This window comes from Medicago sativa, chromosome 7 (genome assembly GCF_051527215.1).
Source record: "Medicago sativa cultivar Bolivia chromosome 7, Bolivia_mono, whole genome shotgun sequence".
NCBI lineage: Eukaryota > Viridiplantae > Streptophyta > Magnoliopsida > Fabales > Fabaceae > Medicago > Medicago sativa.
In genome coordinates, this window is record NC_140755.1 from 77264882 (window position 1) to 77290162 (window position 25281).

The window sequence follows — 25281 nt, forward strand, 5'->3', positions numbered from 1 at the left end:
TTATAATAATCCTGGCTCCGCCACTGCCTGCACTAACCGACTCTAGCACTTCAATCAAATAACCTTCTCTACATACTCATTTCATTTTTAAAACCAATTATATTTACCCATAACAAGAGAACTTATTATATGTGTATATAATGATATATGTTTAACTAGTACATGATTACTTAAGATCAACATAAAAGGAAAAGTAACAACACACTAAGCTAAGTTTAAGCTAGAGGTGTTGATGTTGTCATGGATAAGATGTCTTGCTTTGTTAATTGGAAAGAGTCCCACTGTGTGATGGTTAGTGCGTGGAGAAATTTTGTTGTGCCAAGAGGATTGAACGGTGAAGTAGAGCAATAAAACAAGATTTTCCATATTCGTGGTTTTCTCGTGAAATTATTGTCGCTATATTAAGCATTATCCATACTTTAAAGGAAAATGGTATAGTATATAATAAGAAATAAACTTTTTTATTTATTATTAAATATTTAATAAAATCACCAACAGAAGGTGAGTAAAGTTGCAAAATCTATTTTGCAATTTAAGTCGTGATTTCGACATCAATGGGTAAGAGTGTTTTGAACGGTCTTGAAACTTTGGTGAACTCACTTTTCACTTCATAAAGCATTTTCCTTATATGATATATGATTGTATAAGAGATGTAATGGTTTCGTTTGAAAGATTATAAATAGAAGTTTTATGACTCCTCAAAGAACTTCTACCAGCACTCTTTTTGTAAGAGTTTAAAAAAAAAAAAAAACACTCTTTTTGTAAGGAAAATAAATTCAAATAATAAGGCGTTCAAACAATTATTTGCAAGAAGGGTTATTGCAGTTGGAGCTGATCTAGTGTGGAGGACATTGTATCCAATTATTTCTACACACTTATTTAATCATTTTGAAGACATCTCATAGGTTAAGTGGGCACACGTTGAGAAATATTTCAGAGACCATAGATCGTTTAAGGAGGCGTTGATGCAGCCGCAAAAACTGTATCATTGGATTGATTCAAGAAATTGCATAGATCAGCAGTTGGTTTGCAATAACACACCTAAGTGAGGATAACATTAGTCGGTTGAAGAGGAGTTTAGTTTCTGAAACAATTTTCATTGGATGTGGAGGAACTCTCATGGATGCTAGACAATTGAGGTGTCAAAGTATAGCAAGTCAGAAGTAAGGGAAAGTTTAAATTTATATTGACCTTCAGGGAACAAATAGTGTGGAAGAGATGTTTAGTTTACTTCTCAAGAATATGTATAGTAGATGTATCAATATTAAGAGACTAACTAAGGAGGAGGAATGCAAAAATAGAATTGTTTAGGTAAAGATCTTTGACATCCTACCAATTGCATGGAGCAGAAGAATTTTGAAATATTGACTGAGAAAATTGTACACGATAAAGGGAAATGCTATATAAAAGAATTTCAGGGAGTATTTAAAGTTGTTAATTTGTTTTCTCAACGAGTGGCATCAGAGCAAAGGTTCCGATCAAAGGAGGAAGAAGTTGCTTTGTGCCGTTTATTTGAAAAGATTTAGTTATAATCTCATTTGTGTTTTTTCTTAAACAGTGTTATGGCTGCATTGAAGTTGGAAGTTCTGTTGTTAGATGGGAGGATGGACTTCGCCTTGTGGTATTTTCACGATGTTCGTTGCGTATTTTATGTGTTTATATCTACGGAATCGGAAAAGAATGATTGATATTAGACAACCGCTTAGAAGAAAAATTTAGAGGAAAATATGTCTTGTTCAGTTGTTAATATTATTTGAAAAATTATGATTCTTGATCAAAGTTTATAGAAAAATACGCCGAAAACAAGCCTTATGGGGAGGTTAAGAGATAATGGGAAGCACATAAAATAATGAGTTTGAAAAAAATCTAATTCTTGAGCGAAATTAATCGGAAATCGTTTGAGAAAATAATGGGAAGAGGGAAATACGTTGGAAACTAAGGGTTGATATTAGACGACCCCTTGAAAGAAGATTTACAAAATGACGACGTTGTCCTCAAAACTAGTGAGGTTAAGAGATAATCAAGAACATATTAGAAAAAATGGTTGGGGGTATGTACCTATCATCTACTTATTCAATAACATGTCATATTTTTATATGAACTTATTTAAAAATAAAATCAAAATTTGAAAGAATTTTTTTCTACACAGGTACCTGAACAAGTAGTAAAAGTATTTACATAGGCAAGACATAACATGAACTTCCATGTAAAACAAATAGAGAGTCTGCGATACCAGAAACATATATGATATGACACTTTCAAAATAACTCCTTTAATCCCAGAAGAAAATAATGCCAGAATGCATTTGACTCTTATTCCTAATTTGAGTTTGATATCTGTTGTGAAAGTGGCTCAAAATTGGAGTTTGGAGGCCAAAAATTGATGTTTGCTGAAAGTACAAATCGGGGCCCGAATGGCAAAAATCGGGGGCCGATTTTGGCTGTCTTTGGGAGCAGTTTGGTACTGGAAAAATCGGCGCTCGAATGGTAAAAATCGGGGCCCGATTTTGCGTGCTGTTATTTTTCAGAAACGTATTTTTTGGGCCAGATTTGGTACAATTTTATGGGAGTTTCTTTTACTATAAATATAGGCATTGTATCAGTGTAAACCATGAGATAGAGGGGGCTGAAACAAGGGTTTAGAAAGGCAACAACAAAACTAGGGTTTGTATAGAGTTTGTCTCTTTGGAACAAACACTAGGTTTTGAGGGTTGATTCACCTTGGGAAACACTATTAGGATTGAGTCTCTTGGTTACGGGAAGAGGCTGGGATTTGGGTAGAATTAGGCGGGAGACTTATTCTTGTAATCCATCTCTTTTGTAACGTTACTCATCATATAGTGGAACGGAGGGCTGCTCTCTCCCCCAGACTAGGTCAATTTGGACCGAACTGGGTAAACAGATTCTTTGTGTTCTCTCTTCTTCTTTTCTCTTGCTGTGTTGTTTTCTACTTTTGGCTTGTGATTATAACTGTTCTATTCACTTTGATTATTGGTTGCTTTATTATCCCTTGCTCCACACATCAAGTTGTTATTGGTGTGAGTTTTCTCATCGAATCAGCAACAATTGGCGCCCACCGTGGGGCAAGGTCAAAGGATAATTTAGTACCATGGGTTCGAAGTGGGATATTGAGAAGTTTACCGGAGATAACGATTTTGGGTTATGGAAGGTAAAGATGGAAGCGGTGTTAATACAGCAAAAGTGTGAGAAAGCTTTGAAGGGTGAAGGTGCGTTACCGGTCACCATGTCACGTGCGGAGAAGACCGAGATGGTGGACAAGGCCAGGAGTGCCATTGTTTTGTGCCTCGGAGATAAAGTTTTAAGAGAAGTAGCAAAGGAACCAACCGCGGCATCAATGTGGGCAAAGTTGGAATCTTTGTATATGACAAAGTCTTTGGCTCATCGGCAATTCCTAAAGCAACAACTCTACTCATTCAAGATGGTGGAGTCAAAGGCCACCATGGAGCAACTTACGGAGTTCAACAAAATCCTTGATGACTTGGAGAATATTGAGGTGCAACTTGAGGATGATGATAAAGCTATACTCTTGTTGTGTGCTCTACCGAAATCTTATGAATCGTTCAAAGATACCATGCTCTATGGCAAAGAAGACACTGTTACCTTGGAAGAAGTTCAATCGGCTTTGAGAACCAAGGAGTTGACCAAGTCCAAGGACTTGAGAGTTCATGCAAACGGTGAAGGCCTAAGTGTCACAAGAGGGAATGGTGGAGGTAGAGGTAACCGAAGAAAGAGTGGTAAAAAGTCAAAATCTGAATGCTTTAACTGTCACAAGATGGGTCACTTCATGAAGGATTGTCCGGAGATTAATGGTAACTCCGCACAAATTGTCACTGAGGGTTATGAGGATGCAGGTGCTCTGATGGTGTGGTGTTGTTTGGAGGATGAAGGTGATGTTGGTCACCTTGGGATTGATGCCTAGTGGAGGGGTGTTCGTCTGGAGAGACGTTAAACACTCAACATCAGCCTGGAGAGGCGGTGGTAAGAATACTCATGATCAGTCTGGAGAGGCGGAGGCAACAATACTCATGATCTACCTGTTGAGGTGGAGTTTCAAGGTTGAAGACATAGTGGGATGTACGCATTTGCTAGTTGAGGTAGAGTACGCTCAGCTTGAGGTGGAGTTGAACACACCGGTAATGGTACGGCTATGGAGGACCTTGGGTGCTATGCTCTATGGTGAGCAAGGGATTTCTTCATAAGGTTGAAGAATGTATAGCACGACTTGCGGGATTACCCTAAAAAAAGGCCAAGGGTGATTGGATGCAAGGAGACCTTCAAGGAAGCGGGAGATGTCCTGTGTTGAAGATGTCATGGTGAATGCTTGTGGGACTACCTAAAATACCTAGCGTAGTTAGACTGCAAGGACCTTCGAGAAGGCGGAAGACATTCCGAGGGCTGAAGGGATGGGAGGTGTATACTTGTGGATTACTCTAAAAGCCAAGGGTGATTGGGAACAAGTAGATCTTCAAGGAAGCGGGAGATGTCTCGTATTGAAGAGGTATGGTAAAGGCTTGTGGAACTACCTAAAATTCCTGGCGTAGTTGGACTGCAAGTACCTTCGAGAAGGCGGAAGACATTCCGATGGCTGAAGGGATTAGGGTGCAAACTTGTGGAGCTACTTGGTGTAGTGGGAACAAGGGAAAGAGCAGCAAGGTGTTGATGTTAAATGGGCATCATCACTAATTTGGAGTCAAGGTGGAGATTGTTGTGAAAGTGAATCAAAATTGGAGTTTGGAGGCCAAAAATTGATGTTTGCTGAAAGTACAAATCGGGGCCCGAATGGCAAAAATCGGGGGCCGATTTTGGCTGTCTTTGGGAGCAGTTTGGTACTGGAAAAATCGGCGCTCGAATGGTAAAAATCGGGGCCCGATTTTGCGTGCTGTTATTTTTCAGAAACGTATTTTTTGGGCCAGATTTGGTACAATTTTATGGGAGTTTCTTTTACTATAAATATAGGCATTGTATCAATGTAAACCATGAGATAGAGGGGGCTGAAACAAGGGTTTAGAAAGGCAACAACAAAACTAGGGTTTGTATAGAGTTTGTCTCTTTGGAACAAACACTAGGTTTTGAGGGTTGATTCACCTTGGGAAACACTATTAGGATTGAGTCTCTTGGTTACGGGAAGAGGCTGGGATTTGGGTAGAATTAGGCGGGAGACTTATTCTTGTAATCCATCTCTTTTGTAACGTTACTCATCATATAGTGGAACGGAGGGCTGCTCTCTCCCCCAGATTAGGTCAATTTGGACCGAACTGGGTAAACAGATTCTTTGTGTTCTCTCTTCTTCTTTTCTCTTGCTGTGTTGTTTTCTACTTTTGGCTTGTGATTATAACTGTTCTATTCACTTTGATTATTGGTTGCTTTATTATCCCTTGCTCCACACATCAAGTTGTTATTGGTGTGAGTTTTCTCATCGAATCAGCAACAATATCTACTATTGAATATCATAAAAATTCTAACAAAAGAAGAGGATTTCCTCGTTAACTATTTCTTAGTGACAATTCTTAATTATTATCCTTGTTTACAATATAATTAATAAAGTTTACATAGGTAAGACATAACTTAAACCATCTCTTTCTTTTACTCTTAATTTCCAAGTAAAACAAAGAAAGAATCTGTGACACCAGAAACATATATGATACTACTTCCATGTCCTTAAATAATGGATTACAGAACATACTTACAAAATTTGTTCCATTTCGGAATATTCTCCTTAGCAATTGATTCGTGACGTATTATGTCAAAGGCTTTGTTCAGGTACCATATTAACTTTTGCTCATCTATGAACCCTTCTTCTGTTGTAGTGGTCACTCTTAGCATTCCCATATAGCTCATGACTGTAATGACAAGACTCTGCAATAATGAAAGTAGAGTACTCTCTTAACATGCAAGTCACAGAGAGATCAACTATAATAATTCATACTTTTCAATAAAATTATTTTGCATTTATAAAGTACTAGTGCAAACCAAATTTGGTATATCTTAGAAGATGAAAGAGGAAGGGAGTTAGGTTTACCTGAGGAATGCCGGACAACGTAAAGAAGAAGCCTCCTATAGGATGATTTGCCCAAGCCATTTGCTCAATTGGTCCAGCCACGTTTGAGATCAGTAAGCTTGATTTTCTCATTGTTCCATGAATATGTTTAGCCAAAGCCTATAACATCACCAAAACAAAAAATGAATTAAGTACATAACCAAATCCAAAATTTTCTCACATAGCTATAGAAAATTTAACTCCAAGAAATTAATTATAATTTAAAACTGTTTACTTAGATCTATCTATTTGTTTTCATAAGTTCTTTTTTTTCTTATGCACCAAAACAATAATACAATTGAAGAGAAGTCCTTATCTGCCATTTGTAACTCACCTCAGGGCCTTCAAGCTTATTCTTCATTCGGAGAAGCTTGGTAATCAAAGGAGTAGCAAAAGAATTTTTATTCCTCTTGATTGAAGTGTGTGCTTTTCTGACAAATTGGAGAGGATTTGAAATTGGGATGTCTTGTAATTTCGGTACCGACACATGATAGTAAGTAATATGGTTACCCCAAGCACCCTTTTCAGTCTTTAACATATCCTGCACTATTTGGTAATCTTTAATGTGCCTTGTGTTTGCTATCACCAATGCAGTTGAATTCAAACCTCTTGATCTATAGTCAATATTTTGCATGTAAAGCCGAATCCCGTAGAAGATTATTCCAGTAATCACATCATTTATAGTCTGCAGTTATGTTATAAAAAATGAGAACATAAGAAGTAGGGGTGGCAAAACGGGTCTGACCCGTCGGGCCGGCCCGTTTAGCCCGCTATTTTTGGCGGGCTAAGTCGAAGTTTTGAACTCGCTTTCTATAGTTGGCTCGGCTCGTCCCGTCTCGTTAAAATACGGGGCAGGCACGGGGCGGGGCGGGCCGGCCCGCTTAACTCGTTGGAAACGGGACGGGCACGGGGAGTGGCAGGGCGGCCCGCTTAACTCGTGTTTCAATTTGTTATTTAGAGTCTTATTTTATGTTTTTGGATTTATTTTGGTTGTTAGATATATTTTGAGACTTATTTTATGCTTTTGGGTTTATCTTGGTTGTTGAGTTTATTTATTTTGAGACTTATTTTGTTGCGCATTAGCCTTATTTTGCTATTAATTTTTTTTTTTTTTGAAGAAAGAAAGCTATTAGTTATGATGTTGAATTCGACAATGATAATTATCTGGTTTTTCACAAATTTACTTGCTACCTATTCTTTTATATTTTTTTACGATAAAAGCAACATAGTATTTTTGTAACAATTAAGTTGTAAAAAAAAAAAAGTTTTTGTTTGGCGGGCCGGCCTGCCAACTCGCAAGCCCGCCACAAAACGGGGCGGGTGAGATTTTGGACTCGGTCACAAAATTTGACTCGGCTCGTCTCGTCTCGTTTTTAGCGGGCTTAGACGGGGCAGGCCTAAATGGGGCGGGCCGGCCCGCTTTGCCATCCCTAATAAGAAGTCTTGGTTTCTGCCTTCTGGTACTAATATTCAAAATCAGGAAACAATGTAAACAAAGATGCAGTTATGTAATACAAAATGAGAACATAAAAAGTTTTCTCAAACCAAACAGACATGTTGAGTATGACTATATTTAGACACAGAAGACGGACACGGGGGCGGGGAGCTGAATTGGCGATGCTCCATCGCTGAAACTCTAATTCATCACAAAATAAAACAGAAATAAATATGCTCTATAGCAAAACTATATACATTGAGTCAGCTCAGCTATATACATTGTTTGTAGCACTAAAACCCTAGTTTATCACAGAAATAAAATGGAACTATAAATGCTCTATAGTCGCAGAGGTAGGCACCATTGATCAAATTGTGTTAATAAAGATCGATCGAGTTTATTTGTCTTTTATTTTTGTTTCTCTAATCTTTGGTTACTAGTTACTGTTCTAACAAGACACTTTTGGAAAAGAAAAAAAAAAACAAATCTCCGAAGTTTAGTTGAATTTAGAACAAAGTTCAATATATTTGTAGGAGAAAACAATATATTGAAGCTTAAAATAACAGGGAGGGAAAAATCTTACCACTCCAAGATTAGACTTAATCTCTTTGATATCATCCATTGAAAATGTTACATTTGACAATTTGGTTGGGCAAAACTCAACACCTTCAACTCCTGACCTTATTGGTGTTTTATCATCTTCAACTAATGTACTTTTTAGAAGACTCCATCCAAACTCTGACACAGAAGTGAAAGGCATGGAGAGATACTGAGACATTTTATCCAGAATGAATCTGCCGGTATTTTTTGGTCTAGAAGACTTCAGCGATGGAAAGGATAAACGGAGAGAAGGATCATCGGCTCTTTGAAGGCTCGAAAGAATGACACCCATGAGATTGTAGCCATCTCCAATTGCATGGTGAAATTTGAACACCAAAGTTCCGGAAGCATTGCTTGTGGGGTATTTGATTACATGGACTTGCCATAATGGCTTTGTCCGTGGTAAATTCTCCATCGCCATCTTTGATATGTAGTCAGCAAAATGCTTGTCATTTGAATCAACTGACATGCCATCGTCGATGAATTTGGGTTCAATGATATGTTCCTCCAACTTCACTTCAATTTGTTTCCATCTTTTCACTCCTCTTCCATCATGAACCTGCTCTCAAACGTTAAAAAATGTTTACAAAACCATAAAAATGTGTACATTCATTTTCAAAGAAGCTTATTATCAAATCACGAATGAATATTATATAGTGCAGAAAAGTCTATGCTTTATTTTGGTGATGCCTATGTAGTAGCAAATAAAATAAATGTAAGATAGAGAATCAAAGTTATAGGAAGACAATAAAAATGAAAAGATACTTTAAAACAAAGAAATTATGCAAAAGCTAATAATAATTGTTTCTTATAGCAATGAACATATCCTTTAGTTTATCAATGAATGACATGAACAACTATATTATATATATGATTTTACAAAACTTGCATATGTTTTGGAGAGAGAGGAAGGGAGAACCATTATAGAGGTGAAGCGAGGGATGGAAAGAAAAGCATCTTCAACCAAAGAGAAAATTGGCAAGTCATGGATAGGAACTTGAAATTCTAGGAATGCAAGAATATACAAGCATAGAGAAGTATTGTCCAAGCATTGTCCCATGGGACTCACTGGTTCGTTCAACTCCTCTCTGAAATTCTCCTCCATTGCCTAAAATGTCTAATGCTTTTCTCTAGCTAACTCGTTTGCTCGAAATTAGCTACGTAGCAATTCATATATTTTCTTGTAGTAAGAAGGATGAAGAACAAAAATTATTTTGAAAATAAAAAATAGGAGTGTTACTAAAGTTTATTTATTTCAAAATACATTGAAAACTGTTATTTTAAAAAATAGCTTTTGGCAAGGAAGTTGAATTTTGTACTCAATTACTACAACTAGTCTGTTCTAAAATGATTCCGATAACTATTTTATTGAAATATAAATAAAAATATTACCCCTAAAAAAACTAAAAATATTTATTAATTTAATTAGGCTATTTATTTTAATTATATATATTACCCATCAATTTGTTTCATGTCTTCTCCTTGCAATCAAAAGATCAAATTAATAAAAATTAATAAGATAGAAAATTGAGAAGATGACAAATTAACAATACAAAGAACGTTAAAGACAAAACCTGCAAAAGTCACACCTTTTCAAAATAATATTGTATAACACATTCAGTACAATATTAATGAGAAATTAAATAAAGAAAATATGTAGAAAAAAAGTCAAAAAAACCTTAACAAAAGAGATGAAAGAAGGGTAAGCAAACCATGTGTTTAATCATTTGAAAGGAAGGAAAGTTTTAACATATAAGGAAATCACCGGTTCACTCTCTCTTAAAAGAATGAAGTCCTTCAGAATTAATATAAACAAATAAAATATCACTTGAAATGAAGTGAGAAAATAATTTAATTTTTTTTTCAAGTAGCCTAGTGGCTAGAGCTCACACAATTTAATTGTGGAGAAGTGAAGTGTCCGGGGTTCAAACCCCGGCCCTTGCATAAAATATGTAATATCCCTACCAACTGAGCTAAGCTCACGGGGATAGAAAATAATTTAATTTATATACACCGAAGTGTAAAACTCTTTTACAGGTGCATCCAATTAAATCACGTCAAGTAGATATTTGTAGACATATTTTAGGAATCGGAAGTAACATAAAAATGTGGCTTTATGTGTGAATTGATTGGATGTGGTGTAAAATAGTTTATGTTGTCCGTGCATATAAATTTTTTTGGGTACAACGAGTGTATAAGAAATTAATCTCTTAAAAAAGTCTCCCCAAATTTTATAATGAGAAAATCAAAATGACAAAAACATGACATGCATATGATAGTAGTAGCATGAAAATAATAGCTTATATGATACTATGTATGACTTTAAATGCATGTAGTATGAACGTAAATGTGTTATTTACATCATTTTTGTTGAGTTTTCCATGCATAGTAGTAGTTAGCAAATTGAAACAATGAATAGTGTGTGGTGCGGGTGCGGGTGCTGGTGCTGGTCATATTTGCCAATTTGGTCATTTCTATGACTTTATAACCACAAATACGAACAAAAAAGTCTAGCACATGTTTTTATTTTTTTTAACTGTGGTCTTATCTAATAATAGTTGTATCTCTTTGATTAAAAAAGATATACAGAAACTATATCTGCATGTTATGTAAAAATTAGCGTAAGCAAACTAACTTATACTTTTTTCCAATATGTGAAAAAATTGAAAATCGGTATTTTTCACTATGAAAAATTTGAAAGATTATTATGCTATGAACGTTCTATTTTAAAAGAATTTGGAATTCTGGAATTGAATTTTAGATTTCTAAAATAACAGCGCAACTTATTATCTGTTTGTCTCTATGATATTTTTATGTGTTTATAGCACATTAGCGTCGATATGTCCATGAATGAGTTGAACATCTTGTAGCAAATGTCTTTGAACTTGCTACAATCGATAAGATTCATTATTTTTTTACGGCATCCATCAAAAAATGTATTCATTTTAAGAACTATGATCTCCTTTTTAGTTTTCTCAACTTCTCCCAGCTGAACCATACAAATTTCGTTATTTAAATTCATATAAAAAAAAATACAATCGTTACATTAATTTGTTCAAATAAATCCAAACTATCAATCAATTTGGGTGGTATAACTTGAGTATAGAACTCTCTCTGTGTATTGAAGTTAGCATAAGGGATTAGATAGTCTGCAAACAATGATGTCTAATCACAAATATCAGTCAATTATACTTATAAATACCAATCAATTTTGTGGTGTACAAATGAGATAAATATTGCATCATATATAAGCTTATTATTACGATTTGATCGGTAATCTCACCATTAAATTAGATGAGATGAGAAAGTCTTAGTTGGTCACAAACACAAATAAATAGTACTTAGGTGCACACATATAAATGAGAAAAATCAAAAGATAAAAATAAAAGATGATGTGACTAATTTATTTCTCTATTAAATTTTTCTAATTGTGTGTGTACCCAAGTGTTTTTCATTTAGGTTTGTGTCCATAGAAGAGTTGCTCTAGATGAGATATGGTGACTTATTGATCAAATGATGCAAAAGAAACTTGTGCTTGGTGCAAGATCATTTTGCTTGCGCACTAAAATTCCTTATCTACTTAAAAAAGCTTTCAGATCCATACATGATTAGTATTTACTTATAAGAGCAATGATATTTGTACAACCATTTTGGTACAATTTTTTTACAATTTTCTCTCTCATACTCACATTATGTTTTTATTCTCTCTCTCTTCTTTTTTCTCTCTCTATTGTTTTTGACCAATAAGAAGAGAAAACAACAAAGTTGTCTCAAAGATTGTACAAAATGGTTGTCAAAATATCAATACTTTACTTATAATAAGACAAAAGGAAACAACAGCGTATATCAGCCGGCAATGAAACCGATGTGATTGTGACCGTTCAGTAAATCCGGGATCTTGACTTTATTAAAACGGAGTAATACGTGATCCGTTTCCAAAAACACAAGAACAAATATATAAGGAAATTTCAAAATAATGCAGTGCATAGTCATCGATTTTGACTGGCCACTTTTTATCCATTAATAGTAGAGTCTGCTCTCTATGAAGCCCGGATACTCCAAAATGGTGTCGGATACGTATCGGATACCGATACTCCGCAGATACTCCGGATACCGTATCCCAGAAGTATCGGAATTAATTATTTTAATTTAAAATATATATTTTATCGGATACTTATAAGATACTCGACAGATACACACAGATACTTATAAGATACTTCACAGAGACGTATCCAAAAAAAAAATGAAGTGTATAAAAATGAGATTGTGTTGTGAAAATTTAAGATACGAATCACTATAATTATTTTTCGATTAATAAATTAAATATTATGATTTTGGTGGATGAAAGTAACGAGAGAGGGGAGATTTAATCACTCAACATTAAACAAACTTTGTTTTGAGTTCTTTTATTGATACATTTGTTGATATCGTAACATATGAATGAAAATAGAATATGATTTATACAAAAACTTTACATTTTTTATTTTGATCATATGTATTTTATTTTTTTGTAAATTGTGACTTTTATGATTATATAGTATGAGTAACCAATGTTTTTTTTAAGTATTTTACACTCATATAAATTTTAATATAAATATTTTGTTAACGTATCTTAGCCGTATCGTATCCTAAATTTTAAAAATTTCACGTATTCGCGTACCCGTATCGTATCGTACCCGTATCGTACTACGTATCCGGGCTTCATAGCTGCTCATTTATCCACTCTGACGTGTTAAATCTAATTCTTAAATAATAAAAAATTCAATTTTTTTAAAAGCTAGAGTATACTCCCTCCGTCCCGTTTTATCTGAGTCAGTTTGGTTTTTCACACAGATTAAGAAAAATGTACTCCCTCCGGTCACATTTATAAGCAAAAAACACTTTTTTAGGTGCATTGAATAGTTAACGTATCTAGTCATATTTATATGTTAGATACATCAATTATTCAATGTAACTAAAAAAGTTTTTTTTGCTTATAAATGTGAAAGGAGAGAGTATAAATAAAGGGGAAAGTGGAATATATTGTATTGAGAATGATGAAAGTAGTACTCCCTCCGGTCCTTAATATAAGAAAAAAAACCAAAAAACATCAAAACCAATGCCAGCATTAATTGTTGTAACTTTTTAAACATTTTTACAAATATACCCTTATAGAATGTTGTGAAACATTAATTACATCCACTAATACTAATATTAAAAAGACAGACATTAAATGAGGGATAAAAAAGTCTTTTAAGCAATAACTATCCTTAAAAGTTGTGACATTTTCTTATAAATAGGACCAAAACTTTGTTTGAAAATTTTCTTATATTAAGGACCGGAGGGAGTATTAATTAGAGTTATATTGTATTTGAAATGATAAAAGTTGTATTGAAAATTGAAATGGCTCAGTTATTTTGGGACACTTTTTTTTAGAAAATGGGTCAGATATTCCGGGACGGAAGGAGTAGTTTTATATAGATTTAGTCCATGGAAATTGGTCCTAAAGAAAATTAAATTTAAGATGGAAACACACTTCAAGATTAGAAGTCAACCACTAGGAAAACCTTAAATGGATTTAAAAAATCAATCTTAATAAATCAAATCTAAACATACATGATATAATTTTAAATTAAATATTTAGTAGTAAGTGATTAAATAAAAGTAATACAATTTTGTTCAATTTAATTTTTGCCAAAATAAATCTTGGTCTTCATTCAAAAAAAAAAAATAGAAGCAGCACGGTAGTGAAATATAAAAGAAATAAATAACTAATGTACACCCTCCGGTCACAAATATAAGCAAAAATTCACTTTTAAGGTTCATTCAATAAATGATATATGTGGACTATTAATAGTCCACATACATCATTTATTGAATGAACTTTAAAAGTGAATTTTTGCTTATATTTGTGACCGGAGGGTGTATATTACAACCCCTAAAAAATTCAATGTATATTACAATTTGATTTGATTAATATTTTAACGTAATCATCTTGTCAATTTTTGAGGAAAAAGGAGATGCTCTTCAAACAGAAATTTATAATGCAGACAATGATTTGCCATAAAGAAGCCATTTTTTATAATTGATTGTCCGACGGCTAATTGGCCTAAGCACTGAGCCAGACAGCACCTTTGACTCTACTTAGATTCGATGGCCAATACCAAATGCATTGAACTCAACCATATTATTATTATTATTAGTTACCAATTTTATAAAATCAAATTTTATTACCACTTGAAACCTTTTTAGTGGCTCTTTCAACTAATATTGGTGTTACTTCTCTTTATTTTGAAATTTGTGCAGTTATCTATGTTATTGAAGTTGCTCATACTAGAGGTTGGATAAATTTGTATGTAAATTTGATGATTCCTTCAAAGCTGAAGGTTAAATTGAAGAGGAGAATACTTGTGTAGACAAACTAACCAATGTTGCCTTATTTGTTGATGATATAATCTTGTGGGATCACCTACCTAGTTGTTATAGAAAAAGTTTCTTTAAAGACCGTGTTGGTTTGCCTTCTTATCGTTTTGGTTGATCTTATTTTGATGGGTTTAGTTTATGTCACGCCACGCTTTGTTTTAATTTTTCATTTTAATAATACGTCCCTGAGAGATTGTATAGAATTTTAGTGTCAACATGTAACACCCACGTCGTGGCTTTCGATATCCCGCTAGGTGGATACGAAAGGTTCCCGACCTAAGGGGAACGGTTTAAGCCGCAAGGGACCCCCACGACAATAGTAGGAACCGAAACACAACGGAATGAGAGGGATCCGGAGACCGTGTAGGTATGGGACTACATGGTTGAAGGAAGGCTTATTAGAATTGTTAGGTACTACCCATATCAACAAGATGCATCTTCTTTTCGGGAGCTCAATCCATAGGAACTCCACAGTTAAGCGTGCTTGGCTTGGAGTAGTACTAGGATGGGTGACCTACCGGGAAGTTTCCTGGTAAGCATGTGAGTGAGGACAAAGCATGCTGAAAAGACTCGTGTTGGTTTGTGGGGTTAGTCGGCAATCCTGTAAGCAGTCTGGGATGTTACACTTGGTATCAGAGCAGACCTCTCCCAGTACGGTGTGGTTCGGGGACGAACCAGGCGGAAGCTGGTGGGCATGTAACACCCACGTCGTGGCTTTCGATATCCCGCTAGGTGGATACGAAAGGTTCCCGACCTAAGGGGAACGGTTTAAGCCGCAAGGGACCCCCACGACAATAGTAGGAACCGAAACACAACGGAATGAGAGGGATCCGGAGACCGTGTAGGTATGGGACTACATGGTTGAAGGAAGGCTTATTAGAATTGTTAGGTACTACCCATATCAACAAGATGCATCTTCTTTTCGGGAGCTCAATCCATAGGAACTCCACAGTTAAGCGTGCTTGGCTTGGAGTAGTACTAGGATGGGTGACCTACCGGGAAGTTTCCTGGTAAGCATGTGAGTGAGGACAAAGCATGCTGAAAAGACTCGTGTTGGTTTGTGGGGTTAGTCGGCAATCCTGTAAGCAGTCTGGGATGTTACACAACATAGTTTCAATTCGATGTTGATATGTTACCATGATACGACGATCATCAATTTTGCTTAAAAAAATTATTTACATTATTAACATGAGTTAATTTTAGTCTTTTTTGTTTTGGGTTAATAGAAGGCCAGATGCCTAAATTAATTGCAGTCCTATAATAGAAGTTATATATTGCTTTTAACAAATGGAAAGAAGCCGCCACCTTCAATCTACTTCCTAAAATCGAAACACAACTCTAATGATAATTATTGTACTACCGAAAGTGTGTTTCTCTTTGTTGGAGAAAAGGTGTGTTTTTTTTTATTTTCTAATGAGAAATCCGATCTGTCACAGTTTAAAAATGTGTAAAAGCTAAAAGTGATACGACAAAAAAATGAATGAAATAAAAAACGTAGGTTTAGTATATTTTATTAAATTTATTTGTGATCCAATCAAATCACATCTCTACAAATATATATTTTTTTAAAAAAAATCTCTACAAATATTTTATGTGGTGAGATTTGATGTGATGCGGATATAAAATTAATCAATATTTTCGCTTCAAAAATGATTTGGAAAAGACAAAATCCATTATAAATCCACTCATATAAGTAGAGGTCGTGGTTTTTTGTTGTTGTGAATAGGATATCTTCCGCGCGTGCAAGCGTGAAAATTAATTCATCGAGTCTTACGAAGATTAATCCACTCATATAAATAGAGGTCCTGGTTTTAAACCTCAATAGCAATAGCAATATCGGCAATTGTTGTGAGTTGAATTAAGACGTGTGGACAAATTAGTCTATATTTTATTTTCTATAGAAGATTAGTATATATATTAGTTAATGTAATAGATAAATATAAATTATTTTAATGTGATTAACTTTCACACAGTAATAATGTAATTTTTTTTTTTTACGTATTTATCAAATCAAATCACAGACTAAACAGTTCCAAGCATATTTAAAATTAATCTAATTCAATTTTTCCTTAAAAAAAAAAAATCAATTCAATTTTAATCCTAAGACGGTTCATAGAATATACTAAGGACACCAAAAATAGGATCACCACCTAATTTCTCGATTCTTGCATTGCAAGTGGGAGGAGGAAAAATAGTAACATATTGATATTACAGTCTATATAAGTGGGAAATTATAGCACACACTCTTAGATATTCAATCCAAATTCTCCTTCTTCTTCTTCTTCTTCTTCAATGGCTTCTCTAATGAGCTTCCTCAAGAGAACCTCTTCTTCATCATCATCATTAGCAGTTGCATGCCAGCATCCAATGATGATGAGGAGGTTGATGACAACAACAGCAACCAGTGTTGATTCTTCATCTTTTGCTCAGAGAATCAGAGATTTGCCTAAAGATCTTCCTGGTACCAACATCAAAAAACATGTTTCACAGGTACATAAACATGTTTTTTCATTACAAAGACAGCAACATAGTACTTTGTTCCTTAATTGGTGACTGTGATGCTGTAACTGTTTTGCATTGGCTTTCTGTTTCTAGTGTTCACTCATATCATGCCACGTGTATGGCCAAAATATTTCTCTATCCAACTTCATTACCCAAAATTCAAGAATTTTTTTTTGTACAGATACTAGTAGATCTTGAAGTTATTTTGTATCCAATTTTGTTGATGTTCTGCTGCATGTGATGTTAATAGAAGAATCATTAGATGTATACAAAAGGAAATGTTAAAAGAGAACTTAATTTTTCAGCTTTCACTTAACTTTTTCTGTCAGTTCACTTTTTATCAAAAGGAACCAAAGTTTGAAGAACAAACATTTTATGAAATAAATAATAATCAATGTTTCTATTTTTGTTTTTTTAAACAATTTTTTATTGGAGTATAATTTCCAATTTTTTCTCTTATTCAATGCAAATCTGAATTAGAACAATTTATTTTTCAGCTTATTGGTAGGACTCCACTTGTTTATCTTAACAAAGTAACTGAAGGATGTGGTGCTTATATTGCTGTTAAGCAAGAGATGATGCAGCCTACTGCTAGCATCAAAGACAGGTTACCTTACCCCCTCTATATTTCAAATTCCTTTTGTAGATACCGCTTTAAATTTGACCGAATTTGACCAATCAAGTAAATCACATGAATTAATAAAGTTGTTTTAGTTGTGATAAATTTGCTGATAATTGATATTGTTTTACAAGTTTACTCTTCGTGAGCGATAATTAGTTTAAGTTTTCATCATAGTATTTATTGTGTAAAAATATGTAACATAATTATGTGTATGTTAGTAAAGAAATAATCGATGCAATTTGAAAGGTCGGAAAAAATATACAAGAAAAAATCTCAAGAAGGTCGTGTTTTTAGGGACGAGTACAAGTTTGTAACATAACTTTTGTGAATTTCTTGAATTTCGACAGACCGGCACTTGCTATGATGGAAGATGCTGAGAAAAAGAATTTGATAACTCCTGGAAAGGTTAGTTGAATCGAATCATGCCATGCCACCAATTTTGCTCGTTGTTTACATATAGATTGATGCTGATTCATGTTTGTGTTAATTGATGGTGTAGACAATTCTGATAGAGCCAACATCAGGCAACATGGGAATCAGTTTGGCATTTATGGCTGCCATGAAGGGATATAAGATGGTTTTGACTATGCCATCTTACACAAGCTTGGAAAGAAGGGTTTGTATGAGAGCATTTGGAGCTGAATTGATTCTCACTGATCCAACCAAAGGAATGGGAGGAACAGTGAAAAAGGCTTATGACCTTTTGGAATCCACACCAAATGCTTTTATGCTGCAACAATTTTCCAACCCAGCCAATACTAAGGTAAGGTTAACATAACTTGAATTAGTACTATTTATGTTCGAAACAGGGTTGTTAGATAGTAGCTATGACGGTTCTATGACGCTATCTTTTGTTCTTCGATACGATATTCAGTACAAAATTCCATCAAATAGTGACTAGAGCGGTGCTATAGTTCTATTGCGTATCAGAATTTGAACCAACTACTATTTTTTACGATCCGTGGTTAACAAACACTGGTTTGAAATCTTTGACTAAGAAAAAAATCTATGAAACTATGCTTATGCTATACTTGTGTTTATACATAACTTACGTTAAAATGGGAAAACAGGTGCATTTCGAAACAACAGGTCCTGAGATATGGGAGGATACAAATGGACAAGTTGACATATTTGTGATGGGAATAGGTAGCGGAGGCACGGTTTCCGGGGTTGGACAATATCTTAAATCACAAAACCCTAATGTTAAGGTGATTTTCTCCTAAGATTACAATTCATATTACTAACTAAAAAGTGTTCTGTTAGATAGTTTCATTGAATCCTTTGAAATTTTTTCAATCATATTAGATATATGGAGTGGAGCCATCTGAAAGTAATGTGCTGAATGGTGGTAAACCTGGTAAGCATCTTTTTGTTTCTTCGATATTATTTCACTTTTTTATGTGATAAAATCTGTACAAGTCTCTTACTGCGAAATCGGATGTCGTCCATATACAGGTCCTCATCAAATAACTGGAAATGGTGTTGGATTCAAACCAGACATACTGGACATGGATGTAATGGAAAAAGTCCTAGAAGTAAGTACATGTATATGTATTACGTTTTGCGACATAGAGATTCAGCTTGAAAAGCCTTGCGTTTATCCTAACTGCCACAAACTTATGTTGTGTTGTAGGTTAGCAGTGAAGATGCAGTTAACATGGCTAGGACATTGGCCTTGAAAGAAGGACTCATGGTAATCTTCAAATGACAATTTTGTACACTTTTTGAAACATGAAATATGAGAAACTTCGATTTGACCATGAATTTCACCTTAATATTGAATTGCAAGTGAAAGTTTGATATTTTAACTATTTTTTTCTTCGAATTTTTCTAGGTTGGTATATCGTCTGGAGCAAACACAGTTGCAGCACTCAGATTGGCTAACCTACCTGAGAACAAAGGCAAACTGATTGTGGTAAGTACAATTTTATTTGAAATATGCAAGCAAATGACACTTCTGTCTTTTTTATCGTAATCTAATTTGAGACGCTGTAAATAAAAATATGCTTCGCACTGTGATTTTAGGCATCAAATTTCTCTATTTTTGTTGCTAATGTGAAGACTTGAATTTCAGACTGTTCATCCAAGTTTCGGGGAACGATACCTGTCATCCGTCTTGTTCCAAGACCTTCGGACAGAAGCTGAAAACATGCAGCCAGTCTCGGTCGATTAATGTCTTCCATGAGTTCTCATACAACTAGAAAGCTTTCTTATGGAGTTACATGGATCAACTTGGTTGTTGATGTTGTAACAGAAAATGTGATTTTCAGCTTACAGTTCTTCCATATAAAAAATTGTCAGTCAAAGCTATGTTTTTTACACGTCTTATAAAGTTCTTGTCTTAATGCTTTGTAATGTTCTGTTTGGTTTTAAATTGAAGTATATAATTTTTATGTAACCAAAATATGTTCTAAAATTTAAATACCGAAATTGTGAGTATGATGTAAATTGTGTCTTCTTTTGGCACATGGTGTGTGCTCTTAAATTCTTCTTTAAAGCAGACCCATCCAAGTGGCATGCATTGTCGAATTTCTATCTTAAGTATATTTAGGTGCATACGGCATTTTGATTTTAATGCTATGTTCAATGAGTATGCTTGAGAAAACTTGAGAAAATTTTCAATGGAGAGAATCCAAATCCAACTCTATTAAATGCCACATACTGATATTGATCACAAGCCCTAAGTAATGTCCTTTTGGTGCCATTAGAGCCTTTTTTGTATTTTAGTTGAGAGACCGATGAATAAATGATTAAAATAAATTATATAGCTAAAAGCTTAAAACATGAGTAGTCGAATGTTATTTAATAAACGTAATATAAGAATTCTTCAAATGAGAAGAAACACAATATCTTCCGTTTAATTAGATAGTGCCAAATTTTTAAACATCTTGTTGAAGATGATTGAAGCTCTCAACCACCATTTTAGAATTCAATTCAAAATTGATATCGGCGTGTTCCACTTGATTGTAATTTTTAAGCAAAAGACCAATAGCCGCACTTAAAACATAGTTATTCACATGCATTCATATGAGTTCAGGTATGCTCCATTTAATCCATATATAGTTCAAAACATATCTAAAACAAGTTAAAAGTACAAACTACAAAAAAAACTTGGTATATAATTACAACAACAAAATAGCCATGCTGAGTGCTGACCATGTAAACCACAAAAGAAACGATACTACCTAATGGAACCTCTCCTGCACAATCTAAAACTAAGAGAGAGAACGCTTAACAAAGTCACTCTCATTAAGCACCATTTTTGTTATCTTCCAAACTAGCCAAACTCCACACATCGAGGATGGTCTAATTACATATCAAAATTCAGGTGGAACCCACCCATTAGGACGTGGGATTGACATGTTTTCTATCTCATTTATAGGCAGGCAAACCAAGTCATCATTTGGGAAGAGAATACCCACTTTATCCACCTATAAGTACCTACCTATTACTCACCCATTAGGAGTAGTTTTTAACTTTGGAAAATGCTATTTCTCTAGAAAAATAGCATCAAGAATTTTTCAAGACACGGTTGGCAAGTTTTAATTGCATGATTTATTTGTTTACTTCCTATTTTTCAGCCACACCTCCTTGAATTGTGGCAAATAGTGCATTGTGATTGGTTGTTCTTTATTCTTGAAGAATTCTTGATGTTATTTTTCTAGAGATATAGCATTGCTCTTTAACTTTACCTTTTTCTTCTAATTATATGTTCCAATTAATGTCATGTTTATCACAAGTTATTACGGATTTCATTTTGTATTTATGATAACAGTGAATACATTCCTAAAAAAAATACATCGGTATTTATGATAACAATGAATAAATTGATTTTGATAAAGAGAGTAATACATTTTAAAAAACAAGCAAAGCATGCCAATTATCATAGAATGAAGAGAGTAATAATACATTTCAAATTTGCTTATATTCAAAGCTCTTTATTGATTTGTGTACAACAACCTTAAAAGTATAGACTTAATTATATACATTTGATTCTTTAACTTGTTTTGTGATTCCACTTTAAACCTTTTAACTGTTCTATTTTAATCCCTTAACTTTATTTGTATTAGTCAAATTGGTTATATATATATATATGACAAAATAAAGGGATGAGTTTCTTTTCAATTAACCATGCTTAAGGTGAAAGCAAAATCATATGGGTGGTGCGGTTCACACCATTTTAGCCACAATTGATACATCATTGTTCTAGGTTGAAGAAGATGGTTGATTTTTTATTTCTTTTTTTGGTTACAGATGGTTGATTTTATTTTGTTTTTATTTCCTTTTTTGTTATACGACATTTTTCAGGATTTCTTTATTTTTAATAGAAAATTATTTTTAAAAAATAAAATTACCTATAAATGACATGTTTCCTATATAAATTAATGGACATGACCAAATTAAGTAATGAAAGAAAAAGTTAGAGAAACAAAACGAAAATAAAATATGATTGAGTGACAAAATATATAAGCAAATAATGGTTGGTATACTACTGCATGTCTTTGTTCATAAGAGATTGTTGATTGATTCAAGGAAAATTAAATGAGTTTGTTGAATTATTAATTAAGTGAGTTTGTTAAATTATTTTCTCTTAAACCTCTGGTTCTCCGTAGAAGGAGGTTAAGTGATATATATTGAGATATAAGTAGAGTCTGATCAATGATTATTTTTGTAGGATTTGAACTTAGATTCTCTTATTCATCCTTAGTTGAAATTTATTAACTATTTAAGTTCAATTACTTTTTTTTTTGGTAAACCAAATGTATCATCCGCATGCAACTTTGGAAACTAACTCTCTCGAGATAACTAAGGACTAAAATGAAGAATGAAGGCGCATATAGTATTGAGACCGAAACAAAATTGTGCCACGATTATGAGCTCGTACATCATTATAGTATTGAACCTAGTCCAAAGCCACGCTACAATTTTACCTAATCACGCCATTAAATTTTGCAAACCAAAACCTCCAAATTGCTCCACATAATCGCGCCACAATTGACATCAATCGCACAACGATTTTCAAGAGCCAATTTTCATCAATAATTTATAAAAAAATTTTTTTAAGAAAGTTTTAAAAAAAGAGAACAAAATTCCCATGAGTTAATAGTTTGAACATTTACTAAATAAGAAATGTTAACAATTAATATTTATTATTTATCTATTTTACAATTCATTGTTATCCATTTGAAATCAAGTGATGTATGTGTAATGTACACAAAAAAAGTGATTAATGTGTAATATATACACTCGGCGATGAAAACTACTCAATTGGTAAGGAGTCTATGAGTTACCCGTAAGTACCTTTGTAAATATTCTCTGAACATTGAGGCTTACCCTAACTCAAATAAGCCCTTTGGACCTAACTCCCCTAAACATTTTTTTGTTGAGAAAACTCGCCTAATAATTCATCAAAATGTGTATAATACACCATATACATATTATAATATACACTTTATGGTCATTATTATAAGGAAAAACCCAATTTATAGATTAATTGAATAACTAATGTATTTATTTTATAATATAGTTCAGAAATGTTAGTTATTCGACAAATATAAAAAGTTGATTTTTGCTTATAATAGTGATCGAATGATGTGGTATTTTATGTGTAAAACAACATTTTACAAAATGAATATATATTATTTTACACGTTTAAATATATGATTGTTACCTGCAAATATCTCGCATTTGGCTTTTGGTCCTTGTAAAAAAAATTGAAATACGTCTTTGCAAAAGATTTTGTTTTTTAAAATGGTCCCTGGGCACATTTAAGTTGAAGGTGTCAGTTTGATGCTTACGTGGCACGCACTAATTGTGTACTAGTATCCACGTGGCATCTGATGTGGCAATTTTAAAAATTTAAAATTAAGAAAATGATTTAAAAATTATGAAAAATAATTTTCAAAAATTAAAATTAAAAATATTTATTTTTATTAAAAAAATACATAAAAGGGGGGAATTGAAACTAGGTTTTAAGATTTTCCCCCATCTCATCTTCTCCTCCTCTTCTCCATCGACCATCTGTTATTCAGAAAATGCTATTTTTTACTTTAATTTTAATTTGCTTATTTTAAAATGGTTAAAATAGAAAGGGGTAGATTAAAATCTAGGGTTTATATCATTCTTCTTCCTCGTAATGTTCTTCCCCCCAAACCTTCTTCTTTTTCTTAGTTCCAAACCACCATAACCATGGTGAAAATTTGAGTTTCTTCAATCAAACTCAAACCCAACTAATCCCCTTCTCAAAAATAACAGAACAGTCGAATAACACAATGAAAAAATGATTTCTACCACCTCCAGATTTGGATTCGATGATGAAGAAGAATGACACAATATTTGGTGATGGCGGCGGTATGACGGCAGAGATCGGGTTGCGAGAGAGAGTGAGAGAGAGAGAGAGAAAAGACGAACGGGTGTTGAGAGAGAGAGAGAGGGAGGGAGGGAGGGAGGGAGGGAGAGGAGAGAGAGAGAGAGAGAGAGAGAGAGAGAGAGAGAGAGAGGAGAGAGAGAGAGAGAGAGAGAGAGAGAGAATGTTGGTAGTCGGTGTGCGAACGTGGTGGCCATGAGTGTGTCTCTGGTGAGAGCTTGTAGAGGAAGGACTGGCAAAGGAGAGGGAGAGGTAAGAGAGTGCAGAGGAGAGTTTCTTCACTGATCTGGACTCACGTAATGTTCTGATTTGCAAAACCATACAAACTTAATCAACACATAGAGAAGAGAAGAGATGAGATCGATCATGTTTTTTTCTCTCTCACCACAAATTAAAACCACTTTTGTATTTCCAGGTTTAGGATTGACTGCAATGAAAGGAACAAACATTCAAGGAAAGGAATAGAAACCGTGAATTGAGTAGAAAATCAGAACATTATGTGTTGTTGTTATGTTGTTTATACTATGTTGCTGGGTTTAAAATTCCAACAACAAGCATTGTTCTTTATGAATGAAGAGAGAAGTGGAAGACTTGTTGTTGTTGGGCTTTTTATGAATGTTGTTGCTGGGTTGGGGTTGAACGTTGTTGTTTTGGTTGAAAAATAAATAAGAAACAATTTAATTATTATTAATTAAATTAAAAAATATTTAAAAAAATAATGAAATGCCACGTATTTGCCACATGGATGAGTTGGTGCAGTCAACAAGTGACACATAAGCAAAAATGATGTCAAATCATCTAGAAAGTGGAGTCAGGGACCATTTTAAAAAACAATTTAATTTTGCAAGGACTTATTTCAAAAAAAAAAATATTACAAGTACCAAAAGCCAAATTCGAGATATTTTCAAGGACCAATCATATATTTAAACCTATTTTATATGTACAAAAATGCATATATTAGTTTGCTTCAACACAACCATTCTCAAAAGTATTTTAGGGTTCTAGCCTCCCAGATCCCCACAATAGCCGCAGCCGTGAAAACTCATCTGATAGTTTTTTCGTGGCATTACCACACAATCGACTAGTCAATTGTGTCGAAGCGTCACATTTACCGACAACATTGCGAACCATCCTTGATTGATAGCTTCACCAGATCGTTCTGTCATACTATTGTGTTGGCCGATCGAAGATTCAAATATTCGAGTCTTCCCTGATCCGGTAATCCCTGTCTTCAATTAATAATTTCTTTAATGTCTTTAATGGTTGTTTTATTTGTCTTCTACATTTGTGTTTGTT

At 33.9% G+C, this 25281-nt stretch overlaps 2 protein-coding genes across 2 annotated transcripts; one reads left to right on the forward strand and one right to left on the reverse strand.

The window, feature by feature from the left end:
• Positions 1–5476: 5476 nt before the first annotated feature.
• On the reverse strand, positions 5477–9441 carry LOC146908733 (wax ester synthase/diacylglycerol acyltransferase 3-like). Its single transcript, XM_085729814.1, has 5 exons — positions 9012–9441; positions 8076–8651; positions 6392–6742; positions 6040–6177; positions 5477–5876 (listed from the first exon to the last, which is right to left on the reverse strand). Exons 1-5 carry the CDS (start codon positions 9195–9197, stop codon positions 5691–5693), a joined length of 1437 nt encoding a protein of 478 aa, XP_085585940.1. The 5' UTR covers positions 9198–9441; the 3' UTR covers positions 5477–5690.
• A 7301-nt stretch (positions 9442–16742) lies between these two features.
• Positions 16743–20066, forward strand: CYSC1 (cysteine synthase C1). Its single transcript, XM_085729815.1, has 10 exons — positions 16743–16984; positions 17494–17603; positions 17966–18023; positions 18118–18381; positions 18689–18826; positions 18924–18975; positions 19074–19153; positions 19252–19311; positions 19453–19533; positions 19693–20066. The coding sequence occupies exons 1-10, from the start codon at positions 16787–16789 to the stop codon at positions 19789–19791; spliced, it is 1140 nt and encodes a 379-aa protein (XP_085585941.1). The 5' UTR covers positions 16743–16786; the 3' UTR covers positions 19792–20066.
• The last annotated feature ends 5215 nt before the right edge of the window (positions 20067–25281 follow it).